This window comes from Protopterus annectens, chromosome 7.part0 (genome assembly GCF_019279795.1).
Source record: "Protopterus annectens isolate FY-2018-M chromosome 7.part0, PAN1.0, whole genome shotgun sequence".
In the NCBI taxonomy this organism is placed as follows: Eukaryota; Metazoa; Chordata; order Ceratodontiformes; family Protopteridae; genus Protopterus; species Protopterus annectens.
The window spans coordinates 1056162496-1056186019 of NC_056739.1; the positions used below are offsets into that span (position 1 = coordinate 1056162496).

At 40.5% G+C, this 23524-nt stretch overlaps 1 protein-coding gene across 1 annotated transcript in view; it reads left to right on the forward strand.

The window, feature by feature from the left end:
• LOC122806850 (hyaluronidase-like) overlaps window positions 1-23524 on the forward strand; it is a 541692-nt gene that overhangs the window by 421492 nt on the left and 96676 nt on the right. Inside the window, exon 3 of the mRNA XM_044077610.1 lies at window positions 8457-8546. Coding sequence (XP_043933545.1) covers window positions 8457-8546 — 90 coding nt within the window. The remainder of the gene's footprint in view (window positions 1-8456; window positions 8547-23524) is intronic.

Here is a 23524-nt window from a genome sequence, read left to right on the forward strand (position 1 = left end):
TGCCACTGTCATCCCTTTACACAAAGGTGGAGTGTCCACCGATCTGGGAAATTATAAACCCATGAGCCTAACTAGCCTGATTTTCAAGGCCATGGAACGGATTATCATGGACCTTATTAACAAGGACATTGGCAACTTCCAAGCACTCCCACACAGTTTGGCTTCAAGGGGATTTCATGTCACCAAAGCCATGGATGAGGGGAAGACTACACCTTCTACCTTGATCTGGCCAAAGCTTTTGACACTATTCCCCACTCGGGCATAATAGATAAAATCTCTCAACTAGGCATCAATCCGTATGTTACCAGATGAGTAGCAAACCGGGTCACTGATAGAACCTAGCTAGTCAAAATAGGAGAAGCCACCTCAAGCAGTAGTCCCGTAACAAGTGGCATACCCCAGGGTTCGGTCTTGGGGCCTCTGTTATTTGGGATATACTTTTCTGAGGTGCAGGCCAAACTCAGTGGCCTATGGCTGACCAAGTTTGCAGATGACTACAAGCTAGGTGCTGTCATCAATTCCCCTTCCTCAAAGAGGGTCTAACTCAGACAAATGATTGGTGCCAGAAACATGGCCTCAAGATGAATACCAAAAAATGCATCATCATCCACTTTGGGGAGAGTGGCTTCCCCACAAATTATCGCATTAATAACAATGTCCTAAGCATGTAATCAGTCGTGAAGGATTTGGGCACCCAGGTTGATAGCAACCTGACTTTTTTGACCACCATGTTGCTTCCGTTGTATGGAAAGCCTTTCACATGGCCCACCTCATAAGTAAGGGTATCTCATCCAGGGACAAGGTCATAACATCCCTGTATTCTTCTCTTATAAGGCCCATTATTGAGTACAATGCTCCTTTTGATATTTACCTTGCAAACCACATGCAGCAGCTGGAGAGACCACAGAGGTTCCTCACCAGGAGAATTCAGGGCCTCAAACATCTACCATACACAGATAGGCTAAAAGCCCTGTCCCTCTACTCAGTTTCATGTAAACTCCTCAGAAGTTACCTCTGTCTGGCATAGAAGATGATCATGGACCCCACCTTGATGAGACTGCTGCATATCTGCAAGCCAAGCTCCACTCGAGTAACTCACATGCGTGGCCTCAACCTGGTCTGTGACATCAACAGGACTTGTTGGTGGAACAGATGTGTCCCAGAGACTCCCCCTTCTATGGAATAGACTCCCTCTCCATGTCAGGCAGAGTACCTCTTTACTCTTTTTTTTTTTTTTTTTTTTTTTTTTTAAGCGCAACCTGGATAACTGGAAGGGAAACAGAAAATATACCCCTGGGATTCCACCCATGTCCCTGCTGGATGGGGGTATAGGGTGCTGACTTGTCTAAACATGGGCTAAACTCTTGGCTACCATATAAGGGCCTCAGAGCCAATGCCCCAGTAACCTCCTATTATCTCATTGCTTGAAGAGTGTCAGTGACCACCTTTGCTTTGTCACAAGCCTGAATCAAGTCAGTCTGTTCCTGCTGCAGGTACAGATGAAGCAGCTTAATCATATCAAGCACAGACTCCATTGCAACCAGAGCTACAATGAAACTGAGTCTTGTAATTGAGTACAGATATCTGTCAACATTTTTGTCATACTCAGTAAAACACTCTAAAGCGGTGAGAAGGATGACACATCTATGCTTGAAACTGTGCAGGCAAATCAGCCTTACTCATCCACTAGATATTGCCAGGTGCCTGAAGTGAGGTATTCTGTCTTCATACTCACATGGGAACTTTGTGAATTCCTTAATATGGGTTAAATATGCATTGTAATGTTTAGCAGATGACTTTAGCATTGAAATACTTTCCTACAGGTGTCAAGAGTGTTTGTCATGTCAGGCATTGCACATGAATGAACTGTGGCAGTGTTGAGGTTGTGTGCTTTACAGGCAGTGTACACAGCTTCTGGAAACAGGGCTCGAATTCTTGCCTGCACACTATTAAAATGGCCAGACACGTTGCTTCCTCTGTCATAGCCTTGTCTTTGCAATAGTTCCTTATCCAAACCCCATGCTGAGAGTCTCTGGAGAAAGAGGTCAGCTAAAGCTTTTTCCTGTAGTATCATATCCTTCAACAAATTCAATGACGTCTTCACAGATTTCTACATTTCCCTCACTTCTATGAACATAATGTAGAGACAGGGTTGCTTGCTCCTTATGGGAGATGTCAGTTGTGCCATCAGCAATTAAACTGAAGAACTTTGCCTTTTTACTCTACCTACAGTTTTCCTCTGAGTTTATAACCCAATAAGATTAATAATTTCATTTTGAAATTGTGCAGATGTATGCAGTGCATTTTACGGACCCTCCCTTAAATGGTCGAGTACAGAGTATACTTCTGCCATGCATTTAACCAGTGCTTTAAAATTTCCTGTGCAAGTCAGTTTTCCATGAAGTGGCAAATTCTGTCTTCCACAGAGAAGAATTATCCACTCAATACGTCTCAAGGCATGAACTGTGCATTTGTACAGCAACTTATTTTTCTGTGCAATGCACTGACGAGCTGTTTGCAGTTGGTCAGAGCATACTTCTAGAAATGTCTCCGACATTGCAAGTGCATTTCCATGGTCCTTTGACTTTTTCATTCTAAACTCTTCCTTGCATTAGACCAATTGGTTATAGATTATGGAGACCGACACACACTAGCTGTTTGAAAACAAAGCATGGACTGCAGAAGACTTTATCCAAACTCTGTGAATACTCTGCAAACTTGAATTCATGCAGAAGTTGTGGACTGAATTTTCTGTTTTGCTGCCTTCCAGAATACCCCATGAAACACTTAGAGAACTCAAAGCCTTCACTTGGTAGCCACTACATGGTCAAGATGGTCTTTTTGCCGACATCTGTAAGATGACCATGTTTGTACAAGCCAATGTCATAATATTTTCTTATGGCATCCTTTGTGCTGTTACAAGCTGCAGTGTGGGTGTTAGAATGTTTGGAGAGTTGCACATGTCCTGATGCAGCACTTGTGTAGTCCACTGTCATGGCACTTGATTGAAGATCATCTTGCTGGAGGATGTCTCGCATCCTTTTATCAAATACCATCATGATCTTCACCTCGATCACATCACCAATGCTGTCATAAGTGCTACTTGGATGTAGCACAGGCCTCACATTCAGGACTTCTAGATGGAATCACAGCTACTTGTTCTTGATTCATAGGCTCAGCTGCATGAAAGCTGTTTGGAATTTGAAGGCCTGCAGCTGATTCTCCAGGAACATGCGGTTTGCAACTCCTCTCATTAGTACTTTCTTATATCACAATGATTAAAAAGAAAGGGGGAAGCTAGTCAGGACGATTGCTGCAATGTATTAAGAGAATTATTGCCAAAAGAGCTTTGCAATAAGGCAATGTATGCTTACACATAATCTACACTGCTCTATAGAATGCCTTACCCTATAGCAAGTTGTCCTTTATTCAGTTCTGCTGCTGCCACAGACACTGATGGTCCCATGACATGCCTACAACACCCAGCCCTGCTGTTGCCACAGGCACTGACGGTTCCATGACATGTCTACAACACCCAGCTCTGCTGCCACAGTTACTGATGGTTCCATGACATGCCTAAAACACTCAGCTCTGCTGCTGTCACAGGCACTGACGGTTCCATGACATGCCTACAGCACCCAGTTCTGCTGTTGCCACAGGCACTGACGGTTCCATGACATGACTACAACACCCAGCTCTGCTGCCACAGGCACTGATGGTTCCATGATATGCCTAAAACACTCAGCTCTGCTGCTGTCACAGGCACTGATGGTTCCATGACATGCCTACAGCACCCAGTTCTGCTGCCACAAGCATTGATGGTTCCATGACATGCCTACAACACCCTTCTCTGCTGCTGTCACAGGCACTGACTGTTCCATGATATGATTAAAACAAATTATTATTACTTCTGAATGATGAAAGGACTACTGCATCTTTCTGCAATCTAAAAAAAACTACCTAATATTATACTGTCCCTCTGTAACCACTGCAGGTACCATAGGATTCGACTGCTTTTCGACTTGCCTGCTAAAAGAACCTGCTTTTAGTATATGCTGTTGTGCAATACATGACTGAAGCAATCACATGGTTACTCAGTAAAATAAGTGCAGAGATGTTGCCAGCCTGACACTGTTATGCATTACACAGAATATGAACAGCTCTACAGGTCTCTCCTCAAAATGTGCTGCCTACATAATACAAAGGCAATGACAAGTTATACATGACATAATCACCACAAAGCTGGCTGCAAAATGGTTGAAAAATTCTTTGTTGCATGTGTACTGAACTCCCATTTAAAGGATCCTTCCTAAATCCATCCATTGATGTGTTTATACAGTGTCATGGATGGTAATGGTGATAGAATGTCACATATGTGTGTGTGTGTATATATATATATATATATATATATATATATATATATATATACATATACATATATGCATGTAACTCTATATATATATATATATATATATATATATATATATATATATATATATATATATATATATGCCTTTTAAATGTGGGTCACAATTATAAGGATGAATTTAGAGCCCTGTACATTATAGTGGTTTACACTTAATGGGCAGTTATGGACAATGGGTTTTAACTTAGAGTCAGGAAGGCAGCTAAACTTGATGACAGATGTGCTGTCTCTTCCTGATGAGCACACTGCCTTCCTCTGCTGATCATTGTTTTCATTTCAGAGTAGACTCCATTCCTAAAACACAAACTCACAATTGGAAATGCACATTTCTTCTTCCTACTAAAGTCAGGGTGATGCAATGCAAACTTATATTTTTACAGGCAACATTCCAATGAAAAACTGACTGCCCAAGGCCTAATTTTTGGCCAGAACTTCTTCTCCGTACACAAAAAATGTGTACCACTGTCACATGTATTTCAAAGCCATGCAGCATGGAGATGGCCAGTAGAGCCCAGCTACATCTGAGATCACAGACTAGATGCATTACAATAGACATAAGCAGCATGAATGCATAAATAACATCACCGGATGCTCAATGAGTATAAGTTCAGCAACTGTATTTTCCACAATGGGCAAAGAAAACAGACACGATTTCTAGCTATCTGTACATTTAATATTCCAGGCATGTTGAAGCCTAAAGCAGACTGCCTTCCATCATTTCAGTCACAGATCAGTTATTCAGAGAAGCTTTGAAGCAGTGACAGCAACTTTTTCCAGCATCAGGTCTGATGGACAATGGAGAAATCTGCAGGCAGCTTACGTGTTTACACAGACGTTCACCACATCACTCAACCTAAATACAGTATAATGCAAGATGCCATGACAGTTGTACAGTATAATGCAAGATGCCATGACTGCCACAGAGTATAATGCAAGATGCCACAATTGCCACAGAGTATAATGCAAGATGCCACGACTGCCACACAATATAATGCAAGACGCCACAACTGCTACATAGTATAATGCAAGACGCCACGACTGCCGCACAGTATAAAGCAAAATGCCACGACTGGCACACAGTATAATGCAATACTGCACAACAGCCACAGTACAATGCAAAAGGAGCCAAACACAAATAGGCAGGTTTTTCTCTCATTCCACTGTATTATACATCTGTTAAGGCAATTGCAACAGGGTAGCGAATTATAACACACTTAAGTTGCAGTTCTATCCAAGCTTCCAGTGCTACACACCTCTGAATTCCATGCTGGCTGTTACAAGTAAAAGTTCAGATAATTCTCCTCAACTAATGTATTTGTATCAATAATTTTTGGCTAACTGTGCCTGCAGCAGTGAGAAAACTCCACAGCACCTTAAACGAAGGCTACAACAGTCAAGACATGAACTAGAACTGGGCCAGTCTTTGAAAGCTCTTTCCCTTTGGTACATCATTACAAAACATGCAGGTCCAGTGCAGCACACCTTTGAATGGTGTCACTTCAAGACAACACAATATTTAGTAAAATAACACACTCTGACTGCTGACCACAATGGAAAAGTTATTCACAATAACTGTCAGCATAGAAGGATATGGTGCTGCCTTGCTAGGAATGGCTTGCATCTATCTCTTCTAAACTTTCAAATATTGGCCAAAACAGTGCCTAAAAAGGTATAGTGGGGGAGGACAATGAAAAACTGAGAAACTTTCAAGTATACCAAAACCAACCCTTGAAAATCTAAAGATATTACTTGTTATTCACAGGAATCTAAAGAAACTGTACTCACTTTAAAATTCTCCCACTGTGGAGAATGCAAACATTTGTGCAGTTACCGAGACATGGCTTAAAATGTATAGAACAGTGTAGGGCTACAATGCCTTCAACACATTTAGATCAGCTACTGTACAGGCACAGAGTAAAGGTGGAGGTATTTCAATGTATATTAAGTTGAAACAAACCTCAAGGCTGATCAAACAAAATATGCTTCATGTGTTTATCCATGTCCAAATTACCACAGGAAAGTCCCATACTGTGTCGTTGCAAACTATAGGTTTAACTCTCACCCAGGAATCCATAACACATACTTAGCTGGATCTCCTCACCACATAACTCATAGTTTAAGTAGATGTAATCACTACTAGCATGGAAGAACGCTGCATGCACCCTACTGTAATATTCTCTCTGGGAAAAGTCAAACCATTTCAAGGCAAACTTTCTACTATTAAGTGATAACCTGACAACATTTCAAGCCCCCAAATCCTGAGGACACTGCTGGCTATGCTGAATTGTTAAGAGACTATGTCCCACCATGTTAGAGGCATAGCTACAGACTTACCAAGAATAAGCACAGAACAAAATCAAAAAAGCCACCCTGGTGGTATTGTAGCAGCAGCAGGTGGCATAACAAAAAGGAAGAAAGTCATGGCAAAAACTAGAAAATGGTCAGCTGAAAATGTTAACTCAGTAACAGATTGACTTTGGCCAGTATAGCACGGAATGCACTGCTGAGCAGAGCTTCACCAAAACATACTGAAGATCAGCTATAATAGTGAAAGTCCCAGAGGCAGCAGTAAAAGCAGAAATACATACACAGGGAAGGGGGGGGGGGGCAATGGCAACTGTTAAGCTGCACTTCAGACTTTCATTACAGGACTTGCACCCGGTGCCAACAGAGTATTTAACTGCAAAATATAAAGAAAACCAATAAGGTCAGAGCTTCCAGTCAGCACCTCTGAATTCAACTCCACTGCTTTAGCAGATTAAATGGTGGACATGTATAGACAACTAAACAATAGTTTTTATAGTGACCTAAATCAGATTTTATTTGTGCCATAATATAAACTAGGAAATCATATGCTAGTCACCAACTTTACCCCACCTTTTGTACAGAAGTAAAGTAGACCTGCCTTCTACCTCACACAAGTCCTGCCATTAGGGGAAATGACCAGAGACTCCTGTAAATGATCTGGTAACCACAATTTGATAAACAGAAAAGAAATGAAACTACGTTACAATCATGAATTCACCTACTATGGTTAAGAATAAAAGAGCTACACAGTGATTTATGGCTAACATTCTTGTAGCAATGGCGCCTGCACTGTTCACTGCCCTAGTACTGTTTTGACCTGATTCTGTAGGGATTCAGCTTTAGATTATAGTGCTCATGTCCAGGGGACGAAGTGTAAGGATTGATTTTTTCCTGACATTTTTGCCGACCTCCTCCTTCACATAACTGCCTTGCAAGTTGGCATAACATGAAGATGCTTGTCACAGTGTAAAGAAGTCCACTTGAAGGAAGAAAGTGCTTACTGGTATATTTGTTTTTACATATTTATTACTTTATTAAAGTGGAACTATGGTTTTATCATTTGTTTAGTGGATTATTACAGTTATAATATTTGAAGAGGTGGTTTTCTTGGTATTGTTTTGTTCTCCAAATGGAGGGGGTGGGACTTTTATATAACCTGCAGACACCTGCTTGCATATTACTTGCTGCATATTAAAATGTGCTCCAGATTAGCTGTAGAGCTAAGATTTCTTCTTCCCTTTTTACTGCTGGCACTATGTTTGGGTACATTTCCTAGCTGATGTAGGGGCCTAAGGCACATCCCGAGAGAACAAAATGATCTGACACATATTCTTCCTGCAATGAAATCAGTTCATGTAGTTATCTAAGCCCGTCTGTGACTACTTACATGCAGAATAACTGCCAGATAGCATCCATTCACTTCAGTGCTGTATGGAAATGGTTCTGTGCACATACGATGCAGAATGAATTTATATATGCAGCCTTTTTTTTTTATAAAATGTTACAATGAACATTTTGGTTACATGGTGACAATTTGATAATATCTGAAGTAGCAGAAATTATTTGACATTTTGAACTAGGAAAGGCATGTAATAATAATAATAATAATAAATACAGAGGAATAATGTTGAATACATCTGAGAGCAACCCCTGTCTGCCATTTATTGCCTGTCCTCCTCGTGTTTTCTGACCTGTAACATTTTGCTCTTCTTTTTATATACAGATTGACTTAGTTCACACAATTGGGGAGAGCGCTGCCATGGGAACGGCAGGGGTTGTCCTGTGGAGTGATCTCAGTTTTGCAAAATCTGTTGTAAGTATCCCTTTTTTCTTACCCATAGTACCTGTGCAGTGTGTGCATGTTTTAAATAACAGTGTAACATTTTGTAACTGTGTACTCCTCCTGTATATGCATCTGTTTTCAGAAGAGACCTGAGAGGATGCAGTATCAGTATACTACACAGTCCAAAAGTAATTACTGCAGACACAGAAATCCATAGAATGAAGAATTCAAAGTGGTGGAAAGAACTGATATACGGGAAGTGATAAGAGTTGAACTGAGATACAGGAAGTGAAGGTCATAGAGTTAAAATGAGTTACATAGTTAGAATCGGACATTTGAGTGAGACCAGGTGACTGTGATACTGGGTGAGCAAGACAGATGGAGTGGGCATTGACAGTACTGGGGCCACTAGTTGAGAGGGTGTGTGCAATTTTGGGTAATTGGGAATGAAAAGGGACTGTGTAGCAGATAAAAAAATGTGTGTTGTGTTTGACTTGGGAGGGGATCAATCTGAAACTAACAATGAAAATGCCTGAGTGTTAATGAATGCAGGATCGGAATACGACCATGGGGAATTTCAGACAAATTGCTTGATTGGCCAGTGCTGTCAGAGTCAGTGTGTCAATTAAATGCATGCATTTTTTTTTAGCTTCATCATTTTCAAATTCAGTAAACTATTCTGCCTTACATGGATTGATTTTCTTTTTTAAGTTGCCCATCTGTATTTTCAGCACAACTTTATCTAAAATATGCAGATGCGGTTCTGTGCATGTGTAAATGATGCTGGTACTGCAGCTTTGATGTACAAGCTGCATAGAAAATCAACATACAAATTTAGTTTGCCCGCTCTAGGAGCGAGGTGTGGAACATCTTGTCTGGAATTAGGCACTCCCCTGGTGATTTTTTTTTGGGGGGGGGGGCTGCTGTGATCATAAGACAGATTGCTGATAAGAACTCTGCAATAGAGGGTAGGGCTTGCGCTGACTGCTTTTACATGTAATGATGCATGTGGCTGCAGCAACTCCTCCCATTTAAGGCATTCCAAAAGAATTCCCCATGTATACAATGCAGTCCCAGGCACATGGGGCTAGTACAATGGATATAAAGATTAGGAACGTGTGGAGCAGAAATAGGCATGTGGTCAGATAGAAGATGTGTAATGGGTGGGGCAAAAAAAAAAAGATCCACTCAGGAAACATTGTGATTTTTCAGGGTTTGTAGTTTAATCTGATCAGTTACTTATCTAGGTATTTATTATTATTTTACAAAGCTTTGCTCTTCAGAGTCAAAGATGTGTGGAATTTGTCAAAAAATTTTTACACTCCCAACTGTTAATATTTTATTCAGAAAGTCACAATGGTGTACATGTAAAACCTAAACCTTTATTTGTTTCAGCACTTAAATCACAATTACAAAAAGGAAATAAAACAAATTATTTTTGTTCTATCACTATAAAACCACAGTGTATACCATTCTTCATATATACAGTGTATTATGTTTGCTTCCAGAAGAAAGGAATATGTCAGCTTTGCCTCTTATAATATTCTTTCATTTAGTGTCATAAAAACTACTCTTGTCAATTTTCTTTCTCTGTGGCTCCATTTACTTTTTTTTTTTAAATGTTCTTTAAAATTACACACATACCTCTCAACCTGTAAGCATAAAAATATGTGGACAAAGCCAAACATAATGGGGGACAAAGGCCCAAAAATAAGGAAAATTAGAAAGTTAATATACTAACAGTTTTTGCATTAGCATGTATTTTCTGAAGGCTGTGAAGTCTGAAACGTAAATGTCTGTTATTATTTAGTGACATAATTCCTCAATGATTTGCCAGAAAACCATAAGTTTTACGAGGGTCATGCCGAAAATAAGAGGCAAAATCTGGGCATTCTGTGAAAATCTGGATAGTTGAGAGGTATGACCACACAGTGTGAATCATGACAGAGATGATCCACATTTACTCTGCTTTCATAATATAAGGCTAACAATGATGCCATATCATCTGCAAAATACCAAGGCACTCGATCACCAGGACAATAGATGTCTAGCAATGTGCACCTTTAACTAGTTACACTTAAAAGCTTATGTGTCACATTTTAAGCACTTAATAATGCTTACCTCCCATATTGAGTAGGGCTGGACATGATCCTGGTGCAAATTTGTGCATCCCTGTCCAATCATCAAGACTACCCTTAACTCATTACAGCCTAGTAACAACTTTAGGTGTTTCTACAGTTATATCCTACTGATACCTCTAAGGGTCTAATATAGGCTGTTCATATTTGCTTTAATAATTTCAAAACCATGCTATGTGCAAACTATTGAATGATTTCATCTTCAGTCTTGCATAGTCGGCAGTACAAATTAACTGATATTTGACCTTTGTCGTAATTATTTCTTTCATCATAATTTAATCTAAATAGCTCAATAATCTAAATGCTGCTAACAATATATATATATATATATATATATATATATATATATATATATATATGTATATATATATATGTAGCTTGAATGGTTCCTGAGATATTGTAAGTTGTTTACAAAATACTACACAATATTTACTGAGCTTATTATGACTTATAAAATCATGTTTAAGATTTAGGATTTTATTAACTAACACTGTAAGGATTTGTATATGCTGAACAATTTGCATTTCTTTAGTAACCCCTAAAGCTCCTAAGATGAAATGTGAGGCTATAACTTGATTTTGTTAAAAAGCTCAAGATGAAATCACTGGGAGTTGAGTACAAACTTTCAGAGCTGCATGGGAGTGAATGAGTAAAAGGCAGGTAAATCAGTACTTTGACATGTAGAAGTAACTTATTCCATAGTCTGGGAATATTCTACGTTTGGAACCTCTCTCTCCTGAGAGACTTGTTCATTTGTTGGTGTAGATTTAGGACCATAGTGCAGGTATTTGCAGTGTCACTATATTTACAAAGAAAGAAAAGGTGAAATAGGAAGGCAAGAAACAGATCACCTCTGAGCAGCCTGCGAACTACTGACTTTTATAAGAGATGTGCTAATCTGTCTGGATGTTTGACCGATATAAGGCCTTTGTTTTTCTTGGTTAGGTATCTTTGGGGCTCTTCTAGTTGCAGTGTGCTTCAATTTAGACATAAAAAGAGGGCACTGTATTCAATGATGGGTCTGATAAGGGAAGAGTACAGTGTCTGGATGATGTCTTTAAATCGTGAAGATATACCCTTGGTAATTAACTGGGACAGATAGAAGGATTTCCTGACTGTAGTGGAAAAGTGATGACTGAATGTGAGAGAATTGTTCACATAAGTGACAATGTCATGTCCATGTCTGTTTAAAACATATTGAAGTGGGAACAGCTTTTTTTTACCTAATGCAGCTATGCTGCACATTTTTGCATTTAATGTGAAATCATTTTCAATGCACCAGGTGTATGCATTTCTTAGCCATTGCTGGAACTGTTTAGTGTCAGTGGATGGGGTCTGTCCTAAAATGTTCGAACATCCAAAAGGTTGAACATTACATTGTCGAGACCAAATGTTCGAACATAAAATAAAAAAAAAGAAAACACAGAAAAAAACACTTTAACAGTGTAGGCGGGGGGGGGGGCTCCCATGCAACCACCACACCCCCCCCTACTTAAATATACCAACTCCGAGACCACACTTCAGTACAGAAAAGGGAAATTCTCCCTATCTGCACTATACGGTGCCATTGGAAGTCTATCTTCGAGCACTCAAAATTTAGAACGTTTGGTCTCGACCATGTAACGTTCGAAATTTTGAGCATTCGAAGATTTGACAGGTACCCCAGTGGATAAGTGTGTAACAGTGCCCAGCTTGCAGTCATCAGCAAAAATCATCACCTACACACTTTTGGGATATTTAACTGGATATCCGCTAAACAAATACAAAACAGGAGAAGGTCCAGTATAATCCCCATGGTGTTCCAGAAATTACAATGTTATATTCAGAGAGGATGCCAACAACTTTCTAATCCAGATATTTGTCAAATAGCAAATTTGCAATCCAGTGATTAACACTGGGGTTTACATTAAGTCTGAATTTTTTTAACAATACAAGCAAGTGGGGATAGTTATCAAAAGCCATGGGTAGATCAAGGTAATCAGTGAGCATTGAGTGACCAGAGCCCAAAGCCTCCCTCACCATTTCAAAGAAGCATACCTGCCCTTCACAAAACCAAACTGCTTGGGATCTATATCAGTTAAGCTACCTATCTCTGCATAAATAAGTTCTACTTTTATATGTTATGTAGCTTTGCATATAAACCTGGTAAGGCTAATTGGCTTGTAATCACTTGGAGCTGCAGAGAGGCCACTCTTCTGAAGGGGAGTTGCAGTGGCTGTTCTCCAGGCTTCAGAAATGGACTCAGTAGGTAGGCTGAAGTTGAGAATTGAAATGATGACTCAGAGAGTGCATACTTGGCACTGATGACAAAGTAGCCTGTATGTTGTCTGGTCCTATGGAAGTATTACTTTTAGCATTTGATGGGGATGTTAAGAGTTGTTCCAAGGTAATTTGTGCTAAACTGCATTTTCAGGGATAGTGGGTGCAGCAATGTTTATTAGGTGAGGTTAAGCCAGCACTAAATCTGTCTGCTAATGTATTGGTTATATTCTTGGGTTTGGAATACATGATGATATTGTGGATGGGTTCACTGCATTGTTGGGCATTATTCCTTAATTTTTTGACCTAAGTGAAGAAAGATTTGTGGCTGAGTTTGATATCTTGTAATACCTTTAAGTTGTTCACACTCTGCTTCCGATTTTCCAATAATAGGTTCATAGGTGTGTACTAGTCCAATGGCCTTGGAGCCTTTACAAGCCTAGCCCATAGAAGTGCCTTGGCATCTTACTTTTATGTTCCTTGCTGGCATGTTTTACTGTGGTCCTGAGATAAGGGGATGAGAATTTCCTACAACTTTTCATAATTTTCCTTCTTTTGTTATACAGTTTATTGATGTGGGAGTTCCACCAAAGAGGGTTATTCCTGCATTTTCCATTACATTTAGGGTGGACAGGTACTTACTTTTTCTCTGCAGCATCTTAGATGTTGGTACAAGTCAGAGGTAATTGCAGCAGCCCTCTCACTTGGGTTAATTTGCTGGGGATTGTTGGGAATTTTGCATAGGTCTTCTAGAAACTGAAATAGTTTTAATGTCAATGATAAGGTAATTTCCATGATCTTTGGGTTCAATGATGGAGATTTGCAGCTAGCAATGAAGTAATAGTTGAATTTGTTAATGATGATTTGGATCTGTAGGAGCTACTTTTAAGAGCTGTTGATAATTTGATGGGAGGTGATGGGATTTCTGACAAATACAGATATTCTCAAGCAGTTACCCAAGGGTATGAAGGAGTAATAAGTGCTAAACCCACTATACTTGGCACTAATCCAACCCATAATTGAGTATAACACCCCATGCTGCATGTGCTGTGCAAAGCACCTGCAGCAATTGGAGAGACCTCAGATGTTTCTAACAAAGAAGATCGAGGGACTCCATCATGTGCCTTACACAGAACGACTAAAGTCCCTGTCAGTATACTCTGTATTGTATAGACTTCTGGGGAGACTTATGCCTAGCTTACAGAGCAATCTTAGACCCGAACCTAATGAACTTGTTGCATATTTGTAAATCAAACAGGACTAGGGCTACCCATTTCAGGGACCTAAATATGGCTTTCAACTTAAATAGGACATGCTGTAGGGACAGATTTGTCTCCAGCGACTGCTGCATCTTTGGAACAGGCTACCAGTTCATGCGAAACAGAGTACCTCTATGACACTGTTCAAGAGCAACCTGGATGAGTGGAAGAGACACCATAAATTCTTAATGGGGGTAGCACCCAGAACCCTCCTGGACTGAGCAGTCATTACTAAATGCAATCTTGGGTGTTGGCAATTCTATGGTATTGCATTGGGATGAAATAGATCGGCTTGAAATAATCTCTAAATCAATAGCCTAGTTATCTCCTATAATCCTATGAAGCCTGGTACAGAGGGAGTGCTGATGCTTCACTAAGATTCAGTAACTACACATATGAATGTGTTTGAGTTGCAGGAGGGCCTCAAGTTTTGGCATGTTTCTCTTTAGATTCTTAGAATTGAGTAGTGCCACAGTGATGTTTAAGTTGGAATTTGAGTTTATGTAGGAATGTCCAACAGGGGGGACTTTACCTAAATGTAGGCAGTATGGAGGCAGCAGATGCTTTAGCCAGTATGCAGAGGCCCTGGTATGAGAGGTGTTAGCCATCCTTGGCAAAATAGGAAGTCTTATCTACCATCTCATCCTAGGCTGAGACATACTATATCCTTTTAGAATGACACCAACTACTTAGCAAGTTGTTAAAGCCAATTAACTCGTCTTGGTATATGAGCATCATTCTAGGTAAAAACAATATATTACTTGAGACTTTCCTACCTCTAACACATGCACATTAAGTTCCATCATGTCTCTGTGCATGCCCTTTTGAGTGCAGTGTCACAGGTCATTCTTTCAAGATGGGCAACCACTAGGTTGTAGTAATTTGTGTCTGGTGTAAGGGCCTTTAGGGCCCTTGTGACATCACAGATCCTGTCACCAGACAGCTTACAGTCAGCCTGCTCTTGTGCAGTCTGGTGAGTGTGGAGTAGGTATGCTTAGATATAGAGTCACCTATGCCTAAAACATTTCCTTGTGCAGAAACAGACGTAGTGGACCTTATGGACTTGGGTCTGCTTTCCTGGATTTCTTGGGCGAGCTGGATGGATTTACAGTATTAGCATGGGGAGGAGTAGGTGGTGTCTTGTTTGCTGGAGGCTAGGAGCATTTAGTGTGTTCTAAGAAGATTTGGCAAAATTTTCTTTACAGTCTCAGCATAAATTGTGAACCTTGTAGTGTGTTGTGATGAGGTGTTTTGGAGGTGTGATGCAAGAGGTTTGCTTGCATGTTAAATATTTAAATCTGTTGCAGGCTGTAATGTCAACTGGTAGAAGCAGTGAACAGTTGGCAAGCATAAGGCAGTTGCTACACTGCCTTAGAACATGCAATTTGATCAGACTGGGCTGAGAACATACTGTTGAGCCATGTTGCTAGAGGGTGGAGGACCAGAGCTTGTCACAGTATTTAAGGGAAGGAGGGAGACTATTATAGCACACCCTGAAGATTTATGGACAAAGTATTTAGGGTGATACTTTTAAGTTAGGGTAGCTAGCCTAGCAGTACGTAGTGAACAGAAGGAATTAGGTCTGCCAAGAATATTACTAAAAGTCAGTGTACATTTACTACTTCTGTCAGCAGAAGTAAAACAATAGCACTAACTTCAAGCTGCTTTCTGAGGAGCAGTATTGTGTCAAATGGTTGCTGGGCTCAGGACTCTTGCTATATAGTCCTCTTTCAGTAGATACCCTGGATAGTGCGCACAGCACCTCAACACAAGGGAAAACCAAGCTGCGCAAAGGCACTGTAGAAGTTCTCACCAAAACTGCAACCAGACCTAGTCACAGACATCACACACACATACACACACTGCACAGTGTCCCTCTGCTCTTTCTCTCACCTGGAGACAGTTAAAAAAGCATTTCCCTGCAGTACACTGAGCATTTGACACTGAATGTACAGGCAGTACAATGTATTCACAGGTTTTAAGAATGCATAGTGCTATCCCATGTGAAAGCAGAATATGTACATCAGAACAGAACTTAAACTTTGTATCCTACTCCTAATGCCAGATAAATCAGCCTTTAGAATTATGGCAGTAAACAGCATTAGATGCTTATTTAGAGAACACTTCTTTCTTGAAGATTAGAAAGCTATATTTGCCTGACCCTACAGCATATTGTAGCATGTACGTTGTTGGGGCATGCTGTGAAGTACCTAGAATTCCGTTTGGGTTATGCTAAGTAGCTGCACCCCCAGGGCAGTTAAAATATGCACTATCCTTGTATGCATTATTCTGTCTGCAGTGTGCACATTGGCATTACACAAATAGCTACACCAAGAATGCCAGTTTCCTTACTTAACATATGAACACAGGCTTCCTAGAATTCCATTTTGATTGTACCAGTTGGCTGCTATAAAAGGCGGTTGATATATGGATTTCCTGTTCATCTCTTGCACTTTCTGTTAGGCACTGTCTGTTGGTACACTAACAGTTGCAGCAACAAAACCAACGGTCATCTATCCATTTTCAGTGACCACAGAGTACAGTTTGGGGTCTCTATGAGGTGGAGACTATCTAGGCAACATATAGGGTATACTAGGGAGGGTGCATGCAGGATGGGAAGTCTGTGAAGTGACTGAATAACACAACCATACCCATATGCAAACAAATCTTAAGACAACTTTGCATAAAAAATCTGCTTTGTACCATTAGGAAATTGGAGTACATTATTGTCAACCTCTTGTCCCAAGAATCCAAAACACAGTCTGAAAGTAATCACAAAAGAAAGTGGGAAAAGTTGGCTTTTTAAATATTGGAATTCCTCTTTTAGGCATTTAATATAGTAAATGATTTGTAATTGCAAGCAGTTCATGAAGAATAAGAAATGTATAACTGTAATGTCTGCTCTAACTTAAATTCTCAGCAGCCCACATTCCTTTTTCCACACAGCCATATATTTTAAGGAGGCCAGACCACATTTTATGCCAAAATCAGAAACATTGTAGTGATGTATTAAACTACCTAGGCAAACGTCATGTGAATGTGGGGAAACATACATACTGTACATGATACACAATTCTGAAATGCAAAACAGACCTGAAACAAGAGAATTGAACTTTGCTGGGACTTGCATCTGCCTTTTCAAAATTAACTAGTAGCCATCTGTAGTCCACATTTTATTTTAGTGCATTTTCTGGTGCTACATAAATAGTTGCAGCTATGACTTTCACAGCAACTGAGAGTGGGATTCAAGAGCCTTTATTTGTTGGAGTCCTATTATACCACACTAACACCAGCAGGATGGGAGTATTCATCATTATCATAAAATCACGGTACTGCTGGATGAGAATATTCATCACTGTCATAAAACTACAGTACTGCTGGTTCTGATATGGAACAGTAAGATGCAAAGGATGTACATTCAACTGCTCCATGAAAATTAACATGGCATACCAGAATGGAAATGAGTATTCCACTGTGACATGCAGTACTTTCTGTCTAATTTATAAAGAGGAGAATAGAATGGAACTGGTATCATAGTAAAATGGTATTTAGCAACTCATGTGACCTAGCTGCATCCGGGGGTCTCTTTTTTAAAAACCTTTATTGAACATCCAACAAGCTAAAACAAAACATTAGAACCATTAGCATGTGACAGCAGATTTGAACACAAAATAGATATTGAATATACACTTCAGCCTGTTGATTCAATATATAATTAAAATTGTAACTTACAGTACATGGAAGCATATAAAACAAGTTAATAGTTGGAGAATAATTGAAAGTGGAAGGCCAGCATGGTACCTTATAACATTCCCTAACCTCTAATCATTTGTCATGAGGGAGGGGGTCCCCTATCATCAAACATATCCAAATATTGAAGCCATGGGTAGCCACTTATTCAGAAAATTCTGACATTCACTATTATTGCCCTTTTGCCATCTTCAACAAATTATGTTATTGTCTTCCTTAACACTTCTATTTTACAACTACTGTTTGTCTTGTGGTTCTTCATTATTAGCTTTAAGCTTAACAGCACAGCAGTATTTACTGGCTGAGGATTATACTTAGCTGGATATCTGAGGCTACCCCTAAGAGTTGTAACTTAGCTTGTGGCTGCATTTCTCTACTAAAAACACTCATTAACATATTTAAATTCCCATTCTGAAACTCTCCATCTGGGATAAGCAGAAAAATATGAAGACAATCTGCTACTTCAGTTCCACACTTCAGCATCCTTCAGGAATGTTCAGGAACATTCATTAAACCTGTTTAAAAATAACAGCAGAGATGTTTCCAAGCAAGCATTTCAGATATACTTGATTTTGTAACGTATCTTGACATAAGATGCACCTGTTCCCATTTCTCCTCCTCACATGGACAATTGGGCAGTTTATTCACACTATCCCTAAACTTATCCTTCTTAATCTCCCTAAATTCATGTAGTACCTTATAAGCTTGTCCGACCAGTATCCTTACTGTATTGTGTACCCGCCAGCTCTAATTTCCCAGTCTGCCAACAATGGCTTGGATGCTGTCTTCCTCTCAAACTTCCTAATTTCTTAAATTCATTGATAAAATACTAAACAATGGGCTATCTCCCAGCCAATGAATCACATTTTTCTTCAAGTTCTACACACTGCAGTATTTGGTCTTATTCATAGAGCTGATGCCAGTATCTCAAGTCCCTCCTCACCCCCATCTCCTGCATAGTTTGTTCTGCTTCCAATTTCTGCTACCCATAGCAGTTGGTATAAATTTATCCACCCATTTTCTGTAAATCTTCTTTTGGCTGCTCCTGTCAGGGGTCGCCACAGCAGATCAACTGTTTCCATTTCTTTCTGTTCTCTGCATCTTGCTGTGTCACCCCAACCACCTGCATGTCTTCTCTCACCACATCCATAAACCTTATCTTAGGCCTTCCTCTTTTCCTGTTACCTGGCAGCTTCATCTTTAGCATCTTTTTCCCAATATACTCTGGATCCCTCCTCAGCACATGACCAAACCAACGTAATCTTGCCTCTCTGGCTTGGTCTCCTAACCTTCCAACCTGGGCCGACCCTCTAATATATTTATTCCTAATCCTGTCCATCCTTGTCACACCCAGTGCAAATCTTAACATCTTCAACTCTGCCACGTCAAGTTTTGACTCCTGCCTTTTTGTCAATGCCACTGTCTCCAACCCATATAACATAGCTGGTCTCACTACCCTATTGTAGACCTTCCCTTTCACTCTTACTGGTACTCGTCTGTCACAAATCACTCCTGACACTCTTCTCCACCCACTCCATCCTGCCTGTACTCTATTCCACACTCACCATTACTCTGAATTGTTAATCCCAAGTATTTAAACTCATCCACCTTCGCCACCTCTACTCCCTGCATCCTCACCATTCCTCTATCCTCCCTTTCATTCACACACATATATTCTGTCTTAGTCCTGCTGACCTTCATTCCTCTTCTCTCGAGAGCATATCTCCACCTCTCCAGGTCTCCTCCACCTGTTCCCTACTCTCACTACAGATCACAATGTCATCTGCAAACATCATAGTCCACGGGGACTCCTGTCTGATCTCGTCTGTCAACCTGTCCATCACCATTACAAATAAGAAAGGGCTCAGAGCTGAACCTTGATGTAATCCCACCTCCACCTTAAACGCATCCGTCACTCCCACTGCAGACCTCACCGCTGTCACACTACCCTCATACATATCCTGTACCACTCTTACATACTTCTTTGACACTCCCGACTTCCTCATACAGTACCACAACTCCTCTCTAGGCACCCTGTCATATGCTTTCTCTAAATCCACAAAGACACAATGCAACTCCTTCTGACATTCTCTGTACTTCTCCATCAACACTCTCAAAGCAAACATTGCTCTTTCCTGGCATGAAACCATACTGCTGATCAATAATCATCACCTCCCTTCTTAACCTAGCTTCCACTTCTCTTTCACATAACTTCATGCTGTGACTGATAAATTTAATCCTTCTGTAGTTACTACAGCTCTGCACATCACCGTTATTCTTAAAAATTGGTACCAAAACACTTTTTCTCCATTCCTCAGGCATCATCTCACTTTCCAAGATTTCATTAAACAATCTAGTTAAAAACTCTACTGTCATTTCACCTAAACACCTCCATGCTTCCACAGGTATGTCATCTGGACCAACAGCCTTTCCATTCTTCATCCTCTTCATAGCTATCCTTACTTCCTCCTTGCTAATCCACTGCACTTCATGATTCACTATCCGCACATCATCCAACCTTCTCTCCCTCTCATTCTCTTCATTCATCAGCCCCTCAAAGTACTCTTTGCATCAGCTCAACACACTCTCCTCGCTTGTGAGTATGTTTCCCTCATTATCCTTTATCACCCTTACCTGCTGCACATCTTTACTAGCTCGGTCCCTATGTCTGTCCTTTTCTCCCTCCTTAGTGTCCAACCTTTTATACAACTCTTCATACGCCTTATCCTTAGCCTTCGCCACCTCTTTCTTTGCCATGCACCTCATCTCCTTATACTCTTGTCTACTTTCTTCATCTCTCTGACAATCCCACTTCTTCTTCGCCACCCTCTTTCTCTGTATACTCTCCGGTACTTCTTCATTCCACCACCAGGTCTCCTTGTCCTCCTTCCCCTTTCCAGATGTCAGGCCAAGCACCTTTCTAGCCATGTCTCTTACTAGCTCTGCTGTAGTTACCCAGCTATGCGGTAACTCTTCACTGCCACCCAGTGCCTGTCTTAACTCTTCCCTGAACATCACCTCACAATTACCCTTTTTCAATTTCCACCATTTGATCCTTGATGCTGCCCTCACACTCATCATCCTCTTCTTGATCACCAATGTCATCCTACAAACCACCATCCTATGATGCCTAACTACACTTTCCCCTGCCACCACTTTACAGTCTCCAATCTCCTTCAGACTGGCCCTTATATATAAGATATAATCCACCTGTGTGCATCTTCCTCCACTCTTGTGTGTCACCCTATGCTCCTCCCTCTTGTTAAAATACGTATTCGACACAACCATGTCCATCCTTTTCGCAAAATCCACTATCATCTGACCTTCTGCATTCCTTTGCTTAACACCATACCTACCCATCACTTCCTCATCCCCTCTGTTCCCTTCACCAACATGCCCATTGAAATCTGCTCCAATCACCAGTCTCTCACCCTTGGGTACAGCCATCACCACTTCATCCAACTCGCTCCAAAATTTTTCTTTCTCATCCATCACACACCCAACTTGTGGAGCATATGCACTAACAACATTTATCATTACACCATCAATTTCCAGCTACATAAACATCACTCTATCCGACACTCTTTTCATCTCCAAAATACTCTTGGCATACTGTTCCTTCAGGATAATGCCTACGCCATTTCTCCTCCCATCCACACCATGATAAAACAATTTGAGCCTGCCTCTGATACACCTAGCCTTGCTCCCCTTCCATCTGGTCTCTTGCACACAATATACCAACCTTCCCTCAGTCCATCATATCAGCTAGCTCTCTCCCTATACCAGTCATACTGCCAGCATTCAAAGTTCCGACCCTCACTATCACAGTCCTAGCCTTTACCTGCCTTCGGCCTCTTCTCCTCCTTCGGCCAACAGTAGCCCAATTTCCGCCAGCACCCTGTTGGCCAACAGTACTGGTGGCGGTCGTTGTTAACCCGGGCCTCGACCGATCCGGTATGTATATGTGTACTTTTGTCTGCATGTATGATTTGGCAAAATTTTACACCGGATGCCCTTCCTGACCCAACCCTCCCCATTTATCCGGGCTTGGGACCGGCACAAAGAAATGCACTGGCTTGTGCATCCCCAGTGGCTGGGTTACCCATTTTCTGTAAATGTTAGTCTAAAATAATTTATTTACTTGTTTATGCATATTGTTTGGTTGCAAAGTTTTATATTAATCTAGACACAAAAGCATCCAAAGTCATACCCATATGTTCTAGCTAAATCATTTTTTTCAGCAAGATTTGTAAGGCCTTGCTATGCCTAAGCAATATGTTTTCACAAGTATGGCTTGACAATATATGTCAAAGTGGAGATCTCCAATCTTTCTGTTTTGTTTCTATTTCAACATTCTAGCCTAAGCTAGTTCAAATTAACAGATCACCTCTACAGTGAAGATAAAGTTTTAAGGAGGGAGTTTAGAAAGGCTTGACCAGTATATGAAAGCTGTGGAGGAATTAACATCTGTAGAGCTAAAACTCTCTAGTCCAGTTATAGAGCCAATGACTTCCATCTCTGAAAAGTGCCAGTTCCATCTCTGAAAAGTGCCAATAACTTCTCTTTCAGCTTTTGACATGAGAGCTCAAACAACTTACAGAGTGAGTCAGATAACCATAACCTAGTATTGCAGAGTGTTGGTGACCTCCACAAGCTTACATTGATCTCTTAACTCCCAAGCAAGGTTATTGTTTATTGTGATAGTCTTTATCTTGGATATGTTCATTTTATACCCTAAGAATCTACTGAATCTGTCCAAAAATGATGACAGGTTTTTAAGACCGTTTTTGAAGCTCCATTAACATCAACAATATATCAGCAACAAACAGGGATAACTTAATCTGTGCCCACCACACTGATATTGCTGTAACCCTGACTACCTAATCTATAATGCTAGAGTCTTAAGACTGATTGCAAAGGGTGAAGGTGATAGTGGACACCCTGATTGTGCCTCTAGAAAGACAAAGATATTCAGGAAACAAATATGTAGTCTTTATCTGAACTGACAAACCTGCATAATTTTAACATAGCAAACCTGCCAGTGAAACCTACCGTAATTAAAGTTCAAAGAAAAACATCCAGTCCACTGTATTGAAAGCCTTTCTGGCATGTAAGATCAGTATCTGTCATGCCATTTTACTGTGATGGACATCTTCCACCACCATCAGTGTTTTAATGATGTCAGTATACCCCTGAAGTCCTCCTACAAGGTCACACTGATCCTGCTGTGTCAAACACTTCTCATAGCTCTCCTCTTCCTCTTCTGACAGATTACCTTTTTCTAGCTCCTAAAATCCTTCATTATTTGAACTGCCACAAAATCTCTGTCTAGCCATTTCATCTTTGTAGATTTATTCCATGGAGTATTTTTAAGTTCGCACTCTGTTAATTGCTGCCCATTTGGCCATCATTGCCACAAACAGTACAGAGTCATGGTTCCACACTGAGATTGGTCTGCAGGAGAACAGCACTGGGTTATTCCGAGTTAACAGGTTCTTTCCAAGACTGGGATACCAGTCCAGCTATAACAACAGTTTATCAGCCCAACACATATACATTTTCTCCTTCTAACTTCCAGACATCCAAAGGGATGCTTTCTATC